We start from the raw sequence: 15,196 nt of genomic DNA, 5'->3' as shown, positions 1-15,196 counted from the left end.
TGTGATGAGGCTGCTCTGCTCTTGTATTCGTTTCCAGAAAACCAATACTGCCCAAGATAGCTGTCACACTGGCTTTTTATACTTGCATGGATCTGCATCTTTTGTGTGTGTTCTGTAAGACGCTGTTTATAGGAGGAACCATTCCAGCTGTTTATTGCTGATGTTGATGCACTGGTACCTTAATCGATCTTATCTGAAATAATTTGGGTTTGCATCTGAAAGCAAGCAGCTGTGCTAATCCTAACTATGGCCGAACAAAAACTTCCATCTCAGCCTGGTAATATATTATTATTTGTGAATGTAATAATAATAATAATAGCGTTAGAGAAAGGAGCAAACTAAATCTGTGCCTTGAATCTATACCCATGACAGTAGTATCTGAGTCCCTTGTCATTTCTGTGATGTTTATCTTCACAGTACCTACCTGCAGTACAGCAGCACTATCTTCCCCACCTGGCAGAAGGGAATGAACAGGGCACACGGTGTACCTTAGCTCATGGCTTGCATTCCCATTCAAGACCAAGCTCCTTGAAAGCCTGCACCACCTGTTTGTTCACTCACACTCTGATGCAAGCCCATGTGTGCACCAGGAAGGGAAACTCAACAACACTGCAATGCCTTCTGTGCCTGAAAATTAACCCCTCCCTCCCAGACACCACCACTTAACCCTATGGCATTGCACATTCAAGTCTTCACTTCTCCGACATGGCTAAAAAAATATGGACCTAGCTGGAGAGATGTAAGCAATTCAAACAGGGCTCCCTGGAAATTTGGGGGAGTGCTCATACCTTAACAATTACACTCTTCTTCCTCACTTCTGGCTAATACAAAGCACAGCGAAGATCAGTATTATGTTATCCACTAGTCTTGTATTGGGAGGGTGATAATTTGGAGACATCATCCCAAGTTTTCTTCTTTTTTTCACAACATCTGTAGGTATGAATTTCTTCAGTATGTTTGTGTTCCCTTCTGAACGCTTTCGAAGGCTGAAAAGTTAAAATAACATAGAGTGGTTTTAGTGCAGTGCACCACACATTGTTTCTATCATGTGAGAATTGCTTAACTGCGGTACACTTCAGCAGCACAATTTATTACAAACCTTGGAAGTCATTTCAGGAGCCCAAGGACCTCATGGACCTTGGACCAAGTTTCAGCAAACTGCTCAGATGTGCAGTCACTAGGCAGATGTCTGGAAACGTGTGTTCTTGCACATTTATCTGCTAATGCAAACGTCCTGATGCAAGCATTAACACTCAAGAGCATTATGTGGATTTTAAACAATCCCTGGAAGAGTTGGGTCCCATAAAAGTTATTCTGACAGATATAATCCTTCTCCTCTCCTTTGCCAAGCGCTTGCTCTGACTACAGGAGCCAGAGCACATAAAGCAAGACTCCTGCCTGCTTCCACTGCTTCTGGTGCTCCAGACACTACAACATCCCTGCCCAGTGCTGACTTCACCCTTACTTTTATTGTTATTATTCTAGGTGGGAAAGAAGCAGCAATGTGGAAGGGAAAGATAAAAGAGGAGATAAGAGGATATTTTTATGCTTTCATCTGCACAGATGACTCATATGGGACAGGTTTATTCCTCATCTGATTAATGCCTCAAGGAGAACAGCAGCAAAATTAAGGCTCTTTTTGCTGCTGTGGAAAATAATACTTCCTTTCTTTTCAGCCTGCTCTGTGAGGTCTTTGAGGCAATGGCTGTGAGTGTGTACAGCACATAGCACAATTGGCTCCAATCTTACTGGGGCCTCTCAGTATTAGTATAATAAAAGTAAATACCAAGTGGTAAGGGCTTAATTATAATCTGGACATTCTGTGCTCTGGCAATAGACTACAGGAGCCATTGACTTGTACCTTAAGGCACCGAATCTACTGTTGGCATGAGGGTGAATACCTGTAAGGGACAAGACAGCAAAGTGAAATCCAAAGTGAATTGCTGCTCAGCATGTAGGGTGCAAACTAAGAGGAAGTGATTTCAGTAACTGAACACTCTTGATGTTGGAGCAGCTCCAGCTGGGGCTTTTTCTGTTCAACTCTGACGACTACTTCAAGGAGTCAAATAATATTTTATAGAAGATAGAGAGACAAAAGCTTTCATTAGATAATGATTGTATTAAGACCCAAATCCTCACGTAATTCTTTGAAGAGGCATTCTAAATAATTAATGTTGCAATTTTCTGTTGATTTATTCTCCTCCACCCTTAATTTTATTTTGAGCAGGAACTGACCCTGATCATGCTCTGTGAAGAATAATTCAAAGATGCAAGAAATAAATGTGCTCCACAATCAATACTGAAGTAGGTTTCTTTTTGCCTTACTTGATTCTGCCAGCTTGAGGGTTTTGGTGACATTTTGCCTATTGTTATTTCACTTTCAAAGCCCCCTCATAATTTATTTTTGTGGTTGCAATTATTTATGTGCTCGGCTATTGTAACTGCATTGTATCAGTGCAGGGAGATGTGTCCAAGGTTGAATTTTATCCAAGATATTTATAATGTCTTAAGAAAACAACAACAACAAAGTGCTATGAACTTGTGAATAAATTCCTTTGGATCTGTGGCACTGGAAAAAAAATAATCACAAATTTGTGGATCTCAAACAAAAGCAACATTGACAACTGTAACAGCATAATACCGTTACTAAAAATGTTGCAAAAGGCCCCCTACAGACATATTTCCATAGCCATTCTGGTCATAATAGCTTGGCCTTAGCTTCGGAGTGTAGTTTTGGATGAATATTACTTAAGAGTATTGCTGTAATGTCTGGAGGCTCAACTCACTGTGTTAGGAAATGTACATGGTAAGGGACCATTGCTGTTCTGAAGACTTTTCAACATAAATGAGCAGGACGTGTGGGACTGAAGGGGCAGCAGTCAGACGGTTCATCCACCTAGCAGGAGCATAAGAATTGGGCCAGGAAAAAAACTCAGATCTAATTCTTGCCGGGTCTCTCTGCTTCTGTCTGTTCCCATGCTGTACTTCTAGTGGTACTCCTACTGGTATCCAAGCCATCCTGAAGCGGTACAGGACTGGGAGCTGCTGCCTCGCAATGGTTTCAGTGTAGGTTGCTGCCTGTTTAAAGCACAGAGTGTCAGGGGTGGGACTGTTGCTCCCAAGCAGGGACAAGCAGCAGGAGCAGACACCTTAGCTGCTGCACTCTGGATGCACAGCTTTGATCAGCCAGTGAAGCACATGGAGATGTACCTGGAAGAGGTGCAATGACATTTTCCTTCAAGCTTATCTTCTTCTATCTGTTGAAGTGGCTACGTGGATATCCAAACATATACGGAACCAGGCACAGGAGGCTGAGTTACTGCTTTATGTGTGTGATGGGTCAAAACTGGGTGCCTTTGATACATCATTGGCAAATTATTCACTGTGCAGCTGGTTTACCCTGTTGAAGTTCATCTCTTGAGACTCCTGCTGCTGCCAGAGTTACCTCTGTTATGCTAGCTGGTTTGACTGGAAAGCATGACCAAGAAGGGAGGAAGAGACAGGGGAAATCGGAAGCCAGAGGACACAAATCCTGCTGTCCCTAAATCACTCCAACTTGCAATAATTGTAAGACTTTTTAAAATAAGTTTCCCTCAGCCATCAACATTTTGTGAGTGCCCTTGACATATTCTTTCTTTCAGAATCTATTATTGCTTCAGAGCAATATCTGTAATTGAAACAACTAATAAAATCCAATAAAGAGCAAACAGGGACAGTTTCTTAGCCTTAAGGCCAACTGGTAGAGCATAGCTGATGGCCACACAGCTGTATTTTCTTCCTGTCAAAATAGCATGGCTGCATGCAAAATTGCCATGGCGAATGTTCCCTGGCCTGTGCTAGTTAGTTCTGAACACCACCATTTGTGAGCTAACACATAAATAGTACGGACAATCATGTGCCAGTAGCTGTTTCGTGTGTGCTGGCCCCACTCAATTAACTTGTGTAGATGTAGCCTGAAGTGTTGTTTCTAGAATATGCTATATGATCTTCTGAGGCTGTATGATACATGCCATTAAACATATATAAACAAAGCTATATACTTGGGTTTTAATGCATTTTCATTCATTACATGGACATGAATATTAAATTTAGGTTATTACGCTGGCTGATGATGTCTGCTTGATTCCTTATTTCTGTGGCTAATCTTTAGAAATAACCTGTCTTTTCTACTAGAACAGGTCTCATCGCTCTTGTGGAAATGCTCATGTAACTTTGACCTAAAACTGGGGGAGCAGAACCCTTCAGGGATCTGAACTTGCCCAGGAGTGAAGGAGTGGAACACCGTAGTTGACAATCTCAAGTCAGACTGACAGCAGGAGCTTTTTGGTGAAGAGACAACACAGTTCAATAGAGATGTGGGGGTGAAGTACCCAAACAAATATCAAATGTATTTAAAGGGAAAAGAATTAAAGGAGACAAGACATGAAACTCCTCATGCTTTGCTTATTAGAAATATAAATATTATTGCTCACTGCTCCCTTATTAAAAAACAAACAAACATGACACATAGGCACAAAAGAAAGGAAACAACTAAATGGCCAGACCAACAAAAGAAGAGATATGAGGCTAAGATATTTTGGTGGAATCTAAATTATGCTTCCTGAAACATTCTGTGCAAGGGGTGTCAACTGACTTCAGGGGTCCAGGTCTCAACAGTACCTATAAGAGCGTGTGTCATTTCGTAAGGGGAAAATCCTATGTCCTGGAAAAATGATGTCAGAGAAATTTAGGAGGACCATCTTGGCAGACTTTCCTCCTTGGTCCTCTTCTGGAGGTCTTACTGCATGAGTGGGGTTTTGGCAGATAAATTCTAAATAACCACACAAAAGTATTGCAGAGTCTGAATCTGACAGAACATTACAAGCAAGTCTGAACTCTTTCATCTCTGCTAACTATTACTAATGTACTTTGCAGTGTTACACTATGGCCATTGACTGGCTTTGAACACGTGAAGACCTGATTCAGATCAAGTCCATCCAGCCCAATACCATGCAACAGTGCCCCGCAGCACATGTTTAGGGGGAGTTTAAGATTAAACAGGCCCTGCGGAATGACCCTTCCCCAGCAGACCCTTATAATGTGGGAAATCAGCAGTTCTGATACTTCTTAAACCACCAAGATCCACTATTTAACAGCGGACCCATCCTCTATGACTTTACCTAGTGCCTTTTGGCTCCTTTGTAGTTTTGCGCTGCACAGCACCCTAAGGCAATAAATTCCACAATATTCTCATGTAAAGAAGGAGCCCTGTTGTCTGACACCTTATATAGGCTCTCTCTAGTTCTTATCTGATACAAAGTAGTGGATACTTGCTACATGTTTAACCTTCTCCACAGGTTTCATGATTTTATAATCCGCACTTTATAAAGCCTTTTCCTCTCCCATCATTCCCTTTCCATATTGAAAAATCCTTATTCTACTTCTGTTTCTCTTGCATTGAAGCTGTTGTATACAAGTTCTAAAAATCATTTTTGCCTTCCTTTGGGCTTTCTCTGCTTCTACTTATCCATTTTGATGTGGGATTGCCGGCATTCAGGAATGTGTCATAATGATATTTGGCGGATTGCTCTCCATGTCTTTCCTAATAGCATGGCGTGGTGCTCTCTCCTCTGAGCACCCAGAGGATGGCTTCCCAGAACTATCCACCGTGACCCTCTCATCCCTTTCCTGAGTGGTAACAGCTCATTCAGAGCTATTGACTCCCACCCCAGATCAAGCTACAGAGAAACAAGCCTGGGAAAGTCCCATCATTTTCTAAAGCTGCTGATCTATATGAATGTTAATTGCAATTAAGAGTCCTGTTGGGTCAGCAGTAGTTAATTATCATACAAGTACCACTACAGACTAATGATAAACTTCCTAAGAGTTTAATGCTAGTACACACAAAACTTTTAAGGAGGATGGGCAAAACGCTGAAGATCATGATTTCCAGAAGAACCAGAAGAAAACAAAGACTTGAACAGGGCTTTAACTTGGTCTTGGTGTTCTCTGCTGCTCACTGCTCTCAATTAAACAAACAAAAAGATAGAAGTAAAAAAACAAAACAAAACAAACAATTAAATAACCGTACCAAACACGAGAATAGGTGAGAGGGGAAGGTATTTAGGAAAGTCTAAATTCTAGAGAGTAATATTAGGCTATTTTAAAGTGTAAATTTAATGAAGGGATGAAATATAACTTATAAGTTTCATCTGTTGCCTCCATTTTACTTGGGCCTCAGTTCAAAAATGTTCTTTAGCATAGAACTCTGCTAAGCATGTGAGTGGGTCTGACTTGACATCACTGGGTCACTATGGTGGTTAAGAATGGTGGACATCCAAGAGCCTTGCTGTGAGGAACAGATACCAAGCAAAGCCTAGACAGGAGAAATGCCACTAAGTCAGAAGATACTGAACTCTTGCAGTACCAGGAGAAAATGAAATTTAGAAGCTCTGATATTTGTGTTGTATACCTAAAAAACCCAAACTTCCAGCTGATGCTGAATGTGATTTTTGTTCATGTTTATAGTCAAACATCCTCCGTCCCCTCGGTCACGTACTGCTCCAGGGGTCTCTGATCAAGCACCATCAGTTTGCCACTTCTGCTACCCTGGGCATTGTTGCTGCCGCAGATACTGTATTCTTTGTTAAAGGTGCTTAAGCATGCAGGGTTTTTTTTCCTCTCTTCAGTTTTATACCAAAACATCCTTTTTGTGTGAAATAGCAACATATCTGAAGATGCAGTACTTGTACTAACACAGCCCTGGAGTAATGTCGGGTTTTGCTAATCCGAGTTGTAATTCGGGGTGAAAGTGCTCGGGCTGGCGTGCTTCCATGGTTAATACTTGTTTGCATATGGAGGCCCAGAAAAGCCTTCTGAGAGCCTAGAACAGTGCAGTGCTACCCTAATCCCTCAAACTGTGCTCAGCTGGGGGTTTCCAAGACGCAGCAAGTCTAGTGGTGGGAATAGGGTTGCAACAGCAAGGCTCACGTCCCTTGTGCAATGGAAAGTTTGGAGAGGTGACTGCTTTCTTTCCTGAATTCTGACAGAAGATTGCAGAGATGCCTCTTCCCTCAGGCAAGCTACATCTCAGGGGTGAAACAGACATGTAGAAACTGCAAGACAATAAAGCGTGATTAATTTCTCTTGTTGGTGAACGCCGTGCTGCTGCAGCCCAATTTCCAGGTGTTTTTATGTGTAATCACTATCTTGCTTACATTCTTCTGGGAAGGCATCCATTTAAATTGGCGCAATCTCTTCGGTCTCTAATTTACTGCATAGGGGTGTGGATCAGGAGAGCTGTTTGCTGCTTAGCCCAAACAAGATTAACATTATGCTTTGGGGTTGAAGAAAGCAATTATGGCAATTGTGCATGGAATGTTTGTGTTGCTTGTCTCCTGGTTTTTCTAACCATCTTGCAATTTTGGGGATGTTATCTACTCCCGATTTAAGACCTTGTGAACAATGCCCCACTTTGTGAGGAGCAGGGTAGAGCGCACACTTTTCTTTCCGCAGCAGTTCTCGCAAAGATAAGCCCAGTTTTCGTCATTGCCAGGTTGCGCTCCAACGTGTTCCATTACTTTCTACATTTTAAGATAACACTGGAGTTTCTACCTCCGTGACACCATCCCAGCATACTTGCAGAGGAAAATGCGCTCTGTAAATTACACTACACTTACAGAAATCAAAGGTAGTTTTGATCTCTAGAACTGCCCATTTTGATTTGTAGCTGGGATGCTTCTTAGGTGCCGAGACGAAATTGGGAACTCTGGTACAGGCTGCTGTGTGGAACTTCCATATATATTCTATATGGAACTGCTTAATGTACATTTTTAGGCAGCACGGTTGAATTGAAGATACAGCATATTTAGCAAGGCATTTCCACCTCGAGAACTTGTTTCCCTTGTTGTTCTGCCAAACCTGTTATTCAGCCCTGAGGATATAATACAAAGTGAAGCTGTTTACAGAATTAGAGGGTGGAATACATGAGAAATCGCAGGAAAGTTTATGCCTGATGCTCCGAGTGTGGGAAGCGCCACCCATCTCACCAGCAATTGCCTAGAACAAAACACAGATGTGCTCAGTGGCGTGAGTGGTAAGTTTGTGTCTTGTGGTAAAGGCCGTTAAAATAAAAATGTTGTTATGCAGAAAACAGTTCCTTCGTGTTGGTCACTGTTCTCCTTGTTAAAAGCTTTTATTTGGAAAGAAAAAGATTGGTTTGGGTTGGGCTGAAATTCAACTTCTCAGCTCTTTTGCAATTTTCCGACACTCTTCCAGAGGCGGAGGCAGCTTTTCCCTTGTTTTTAAAACAAAAGAGAATTTAGAACAGCCCCCGTGTCTGCAGCAGAGGACCGCTCCCCAGCTCTGTCGCAGGCAGGCCGGGGCGCCGCGGCGACTGGAGTCCCGTGCCCGGCCGGGGTCGGGCGCCACCGACACGCCCTGGGGTGTTCGTCACCCCGGCGGCCCCTCGGGGGCCGGGCAGGCCACGCTCCGGTGCCACGACCCGCGTGGCCGCAGGACAGGGCCGGGCAGGCAGGTGGAGGCAGAGCACGGGCGACCGCCGCGGCACTCCCTCGGGCGGCGCTGGCCCTGCGGCAGCCCCACGACCCCGGCCGGCCGGGGGGACCCGCGCCGAGGGGCGGACGGGGGCCGAGGGGCCGCCATCGCCACAGGCGGGCGGGCGACGGGCGGGGCGCGCCCTCGCAGGCCAGGGCTCCCCTCACACGGCGGGGCTCGCGCCGCGGCGGCGGGGCGGGCGGGGGGCGGGCCTCGGCGCGATTGGTCGTTCCCGGCCTGCCGTTGAAGCGCGGCCGCCGGGCGGGGCGTCACGGCGGCGGGCGGGGGCGCCGCCGGCAGCTCGCTCCTCGCTGCCTCCCTCCCTCCCCTCCGCCCGCCCTTCGCTGCCTCCCTCCCTCCCCTCCGCCCGCCCTTCGCTGCCTGCCTCCCTCCCTCCCTCTCCTCCGCCCGCCCTTCGCTGCCTGCCTGCCTGCCTCCCTCCCCCTCCCTCCCTCCCTCCCCTCCGCCCGCCCTTCGCTGCCTCCCTCCCTCCCTCCCTCCTCCGCCCGCCTTAAAGCCCCGGTGGGCGCCGCAGTGGCGGCAGTAGCGCAGTGCGGGCGGCTGCCGTTGCGGCGGTGCCGGGATCGCGGGGGGTGGGCGCCGTCGGCTCGGAGCGCAGCGCCTCGCCGCGGCTGAGCCCCTCCCTGCCGCCTCCGCGCCGCTCCCGCCCCTCGGGCCGAGGCTGTCAACGCGCCGCGCGAGGAGGCGCCGCCGCCGCGCCTGAGGCCGGGCGCCCGGCGCTGCCAGCATGTTTGACAGGACGCGGCTGCCCTTCGTGGCGCTGGACGTGGTCTGCGTGGTGCTGGGTAGGTCGGCGGGCCGCGGAGGGGGCGAGGGAAGCCGTCCCCGGGGCGCTGCGCTCCGCTCCGCTCCCTCCCCGCGCGGCAGCGGGCTAATCGCATGCTCGCCTCCCGCTCCCCGCGGCGCCGGGCACCACCCCGGAGCCGGTCTTCTTCCAGCCTGCGCCTTCGCTCTGCCTGTCTGCCGCTTCCACCGCTGCCTGCCCTCCCTTCGCCCCCCTCCCTCCCTCCCGCCTTCCCTTCGCCGCCGCCCCGGGGAGACGGCGGCGCCGCGCTCGCCCGCCCCTCGCCCGGAGGAGTCTGGTCACTGCCGGCCCCCCGCCCGCCGGGGCCGCGGGCAGGGAAGGGGAGAGTCCCGGGGGAGGGGGCTGCTGCCGCTTATCCACTGACGTCTGGAATCCCGCCTCTCTCCGATGTCCTCGCTCTTCCTCCCCATACCTCTTCTGTCGGCTATAAACCGGTTGTGGGAAAAGCCTGTGCTGGGAAGGTAGGTCTCTGCAGCCTGGGATGCGTTTGTTACCCTTGGTGGGTCGGAAGACCGCCCTGAAGGGCGCCGGCATCACGGGAAACAGGCTTCATCCCAGCGCCCAACAGAGGTGAAACGATAGGTGTTGTGCAGTAGGGGCGAGATGTACTGGAAGATTTCAGTTGTGTGCGGTCTCAGTGAAACTAAGCTAGTGCTCTAGGTTGAGGCTGAAAGTGAGATGGGGTGTTTATTAGAACATGACGTTTGCGTCCTCGTGTCGGGGTGCAGCAGCAAGGGACGCGTGTGGGGGCAGGAGTGATGCCTGGGTGCGGTGATGGCCATGCCTCGAACGGCAGCAGCCACAGCACAGTGCCACAGCACTGCAAATGTTGTCTTAGCTAGTCGAAATGAACGGCAGCTTCCTAATGTTTCTTCTGTTTCAATCTCTAGCTCTGTTGAAGCTACATCGTGGCCTGTCAATTTGCATTAATTTTTTCCTTTTATGTAATGACACGGTGTAAAGAGTAATGATGTTAGCGAAGGAGAAGCTTGACTCTCTAAAGAGCTGTGACTCCTCTGGACCTCTGGGTGTTGAGAGCCTGGGAAGGGTCTTCAGCATCTGAAGATGTACTTCCCAGTCCGTCTCAGGAAGTGTTAGTTTTGGATGTTTGCTTCTTAATCAACTGAGAGCAGTACCTCAGTAATAAATCCAAGCACTTTCTCATCATGTTCAGTGGATGGTGTTTAGTGAAACAGGTCTGGCTCATGAAGTCCGTCTTAGCTAACGGTGTCTCTAGCATCATTATGAATATAATGAGTAATATTTTATCTTGCTAGATGCTGCAAATAGCAATTGTATCTGTAGCTAAATGGCATTAAAGAACAAAATTATGGTGAATGATGCATTGCTCTGAATAAATGTTATATGAGGGATAGTTTTTGGAGAATGATAGTGCATCCATGTAGTTCAGTAGGAGCAATCTTTATTCAGATCACAAGTTTTACAAAGCTGTGCTGTAGCAAGGCTTAAACTTCCATGCTGTCTTTACGGCCAGTAAAGCAGTTTTGTCTGTCCTGATAACTGTCATTACAAAATCTTTATAATTGGGCAAAAGTTTGCCCTATGCATATACTTCGGTCTCTTTGAAGCATAGGTGCATATCCTAAGTAACCCTGAGTAATCAAGGAAAACAAAATATATGCCTCCTGTAGTTTTAATTTTAATATGACTTGAGGGTTATCCAGCTAAAAGAATGGGGGTTTCCCCCTGCTCCTGCCCCAAGTTACTACCCTGGGGGGGTAGATTCTTGACCTTGCCCTGCAGTGTCATATCAATTTACACACCTTCTGCTGCCCCCATGTAGCATTTGGATCACAGATGCCCTAGTCTGATGCCTCGGCGTGCTGGAGGGTTGACAGACTTTTTATTTTCCCTTGGGCTTGTTTACTTCCTACCTGCAGGGGGAAAAATGCAGGCAGTGCATAACATAAGTCTCTTGACACCTGCAACTTTAAACACACTGAGTTACAGGTTTCAGTGAAACTCTAGCTGAGACAAAAATATGTAAGTGTAGGAATGGGAAAGATACTGGGTATAGGACCAAATTCTCTTCCTCTTCTGCCTGGCTCCCATGTGATTTAGACAGGCACTTAGAAGAACGTAGGTCTTAACTCTGTGTGTCTAAAGGGGGAATCTGTTTTAATTTTTTTGCTGTGAGAAGAATAGTTCCTGTTGATTGTGGACTTTTATTCTAAGTCTCACATTTTCCCTGTCCTTCCCTGCCACATGCGCTTTGATACCTGCTCAAATGACCGAGGTAACTGCCCAGATAAAGTGACTTGCTGGTATTGATAACCTGATACCTAGTATCTCCACTAAAGAGACCATGAAGCCTCAAAAAGAAAACTTCTTTAACTGTCTCATACTGAAAGTTTAAAACTAGGTAGGCCACCTTCAGTTGAGGACTGAACTCCCTGTCTTGGTGTGGTAGCCCATTCTACCACAAAAAGGGCTACCAGTAGCATACTCACGGTCCCCACAGTAACTCCTACTGTCACTTGATACAGAGCTTGCCTTTTTTCTCCTTCCTCTCCTGCCTGCACCTTCCTCATAGTAAGTAAAGATGGGGAAGAAAAATTTAATTTAATTGTCTCAGCAGTGTTGGACAGAAAAAACCTGAGGCTATTGCTTCAAGTTACAGTGACCTGACTTATCTATAAGCTTGCTGCAATGGAAGCAGATGACTCTGACTGTGTATGTCTGACTTACTCGCTCCTGTTTTAGTCAAACCATTCTTTGTGCAGGTTCAGCTCTCCCAACACAAGTTTTCCAAAAGGGAAGGAAGGGAAAAAGAGCTTTACTGTGATGTTTGGTGATTTAAATGGGTTTATTGAAAGGTCTGACAAGTGCCCAAGATGGAGCAGAGGTGAGAGAGTAAGAAAGAGATCAAGAAAGAGCAGGCAGCACAGGAGGGAGCAACTTGCCCCTTTATGTGGTATTAAGCCATTAGATCAGTTTGGTTGCCTGAAACTTAAGTCTAAGGTTGCTCTTAATTGGCCATAAAGAAACTCCCTCCCTCATCCACATTTCTACCGAGTAAGGGGGAGAGAATTCAGGGAAAGCAGTCTTTGGTGCCCTGAGAAAATAAATAAAAACTCTTTCTCTCATCAGGATGAGAATTCTCTCCTTCTAAATGATACCAGTGTTTCAGCATTAAGCTAGTTTAATATTCTGTAATCTAAAAAAAGAAAAAGCTGCATATTTCTGCAGTATCTGTCCTTAAATAGTGCGATGAGGCTGTATCTGCATTCTGTGAGTGTGTGCTGATCTGCAGTGCTGGGTGTGTGCATGCTGCATGTCCGTATGCAGCTCTGCAGTGCTGCAAGCAACAGCTCCCTTACTCTGTGCAGTCCAGTTCAGACACTGGAAGGCATGAGTGGTCTGGGTTTCCTTCTCCTGCATAGTTTTGTTACTTGTCCCTCCTTATTTTTCTGGTGGAGGGACATTTTATATAGCATGGCACAGATGTGTAAATGGAATGACATTTCTAGACAATAGTAAAACCTTTTTTCACTGGTACTGAGACTTGATTCTTATGGTTTATTACACTTTCAATTTGTCATGCAAAAAATAACAGCTTATTAGAATAACTTAATTAGTTAGCTTGTGACTGATGTCTTCATTACGCAGTATACATATACTCTGTGCCACTCTTACAGATCTATTGTTCGACTGCAAATCAGGCTGCTTCTTAATTAAGGCAGGTAAACAACACCTAAAGAACAAAGTTGGGAAACCCATGGTTAATATTCCTGTAATCAGTGGAAGAAGTGTAATTGGTGGAAGTAAATACATTTACCTTTAGACCAAACTCTCACTAAGACCAAGTGAGATTAAAGTAAGATCTGCAGAGGTGGCTGGAGCAACTGGAGCCATAAGGAAAACATTCTGTGTGACGCTAGACTCTAGGACAACTGGCATCTGGTCCGTGCTTGTTGCAGTTCATGCTGAACTTGAGTGCAGGGATGCAAGACAACAGAACTGTGTTTCTTTAATCTCTTGGCTGACTATACACTCACTGACAAGCTATTTTAAGTAATTAGGGAGTGTACTTGTCAATATGTGATTGCTGGTGTAATGCAAGAATATGTACAACCCAAGATTAGAAAAACTGATGTCTTCTAAAGAATTTGGCCCTTCGCTGTTCTGAGCCACTGTTCTGCAATATGTGGGAAATAGTAAAGAATTAATTAGTTAAATTTAAAACTGCTGTAGAATCTAATTATGTTTGGTGTATGTGTAGGGTTTTCTTTTTTCTTTTTTTTTTTTTTTCCTCCTCTCCATGTCCTGTGCTGGTTCAAGAAGCCAACTGAAAACTTCCCTACTGCCCAGCTGTTCTCTAGCAGCGGAGCTATCTGCTATGTGGGTGTTGAGGCACCCTGAGCTGCAAGCAGTACCCGTGCAAAAAAGGAGGAGGTTGGTAGGTGGCTGGTGGTGGGGAAGGTGAGGCTGTGGCAGTCTTATTTATCTTTTTTTTGTCATGAAACTACTTCTGAGTATGGGAAGGAGTAGTCTTCCAAACATAAGAACATGTGAACTAAACCCAGAAATACTAAATGCTTACATCACTTTCTTAAGCTTACTGTTTAAAGACTGCTGGAGTGTTGTGTGATACATGGCAATAGAGGCTAAACAGCAGATAGATATGAAGAGGACAGGTGAGTTTGCTTTTGCAGTGTGTGACCTGGGAGAGTGAGATGACTGGACCACTCTGTGCACCCTGTGTAATGTTTTTGCTTTAGGTGCTGTTCTTCCCTTCTGGGAGTGTTTACTCTTGCCATCACTGAAGGCAGTCATCTCCATGATGATTCAGGTATTGCTCTTCAGTCAAGGAAGGCCTCCTATGTGGGTTAGCACTTCCTCATTGCCCTAGTTCAAATAAACCTCTTCCCCTATTACTTGTGACTCACTGATGTATGTGTCACCATCCTTATTTTCCACATCATGTGGATGCTGAATCTTTTTTCTAGCGCATGAATACGTTGTTAAGCTGTAACAGTTTCATGTGAGAGAGCAGCTTGTCTTCAAATGACACTGTCTACCAGGTAGCACGAGCTGACACTCATTAAGTTGACTCTCAGTTCATTGGAAACATAGTTGTCACCTAAAACAGGGACAATCTTCCCTCTCCTACTATGCTTTCTCAAACCCATAGGACCGAATACTCTGGCTATGACGTTGTTCCTTGTTAACTGATCTTGGCAACGGTCACTTTTTACCTCCCCACCATAAAGAAAGATGCTCTACCCAGAGACTCTCTCTGTCTTGCTAGGAAGCCTACAGAAAATCTTCAGATTAGAACTCAACTAGTTAACGAACACTATTCAAAGTCAGCAATCAGGTTCTTGCTCTGCCAGGTATTGCTGTTGAAGTGTATATTGTACTCTGACTAACCCCTGCCTTAGAAAGAGAAATTCTTGCACTTGCTTTGTACAGCAATGGGTAAATCCTAATTCACCTTCCAGTGCCTTCCCAAGAGCCAAATCTTGATTTCAGCACTATACTCTTTCCTCTTGGCATAATAGAGGAAGATGCTTGTCAGCAGTGAGGTTCCTTACCAGCTGCTTGAGTCCTGGTGACTTTTTAACCTTAAACAGACAGAAGGGCTCTTGCAGCATCCTTATGTGAAGGTGGTGACCTTTGCTTAAGGGAATAGGAGGGAAGGGGCTTCTGACGTATATTCTGCGGAAAGTGAAGTACCACACTACAGCTAAATGATAAAATAGCTCATCTCTCATAGTTGAAGAGGTCCTGCCTCACCCTTATAGCTACTTGGGTGCTTGTTGAGCCTATGCTGACCTGATTCACTACACTGACCTGCTTATAAAGAGTTGG

At 45.9% G+C, this 15,196-nt stretch overlaps 1 protein-coding gene across 6 annotated transcripts in view; it reads left to right on the top strand.

The window, feature by feature from the left end:
• Positions 1 to 9,122: 9,122 nt before the first annotated feature.
• The window catches only part of PLPP1 (phospholipid phosphatase 1), a 67,709-nt gene continuing 61,635 nt past the window's right edge, over positions 9,123 to 15,196 (top strand). For 2 of the 6 annotated variants that reach the window (XM_072859255.1, XM_072859262.1), the window contains exon 1: positions 9,200 to 9,341. Coding sequence is in view for 3 of the 6 variants with exons in the window: in XM_072859259.1 (XP_072715360.1) it covers positions 9,436 to 9,822 (387 nt within the window). In the remaining 3 variants the exon portion in view is untranslated. Of the gene's footprint in view, positions 9,342 to 9,420; positions 9,823 to 15,196 lie in introns of those variants that run through there. The other 4 variants (XM_072859261.1, XM_072859260.1, XM_072859259.1 and 1 more) reach the window with 4 other exon arrangements.

Source organism: Ciconia boyciana, chromosome 4 (assembly GCF_034638445.1).
Source record: "Ciconia boyciana chromosome 4, ASM3463844v1, whole genome shotgun sequence".
Lineage (NCBI taxonomy): Eukaryota > Metazoa > Chordata > Aves > Ciconiiformes > Ciconiidae > Ciconia > Ciconia boyciana.
Note: the sequence above shows the minus strand (reverse complement) of the source record. Positions and strands in the feature narration are given on the sequence as shown.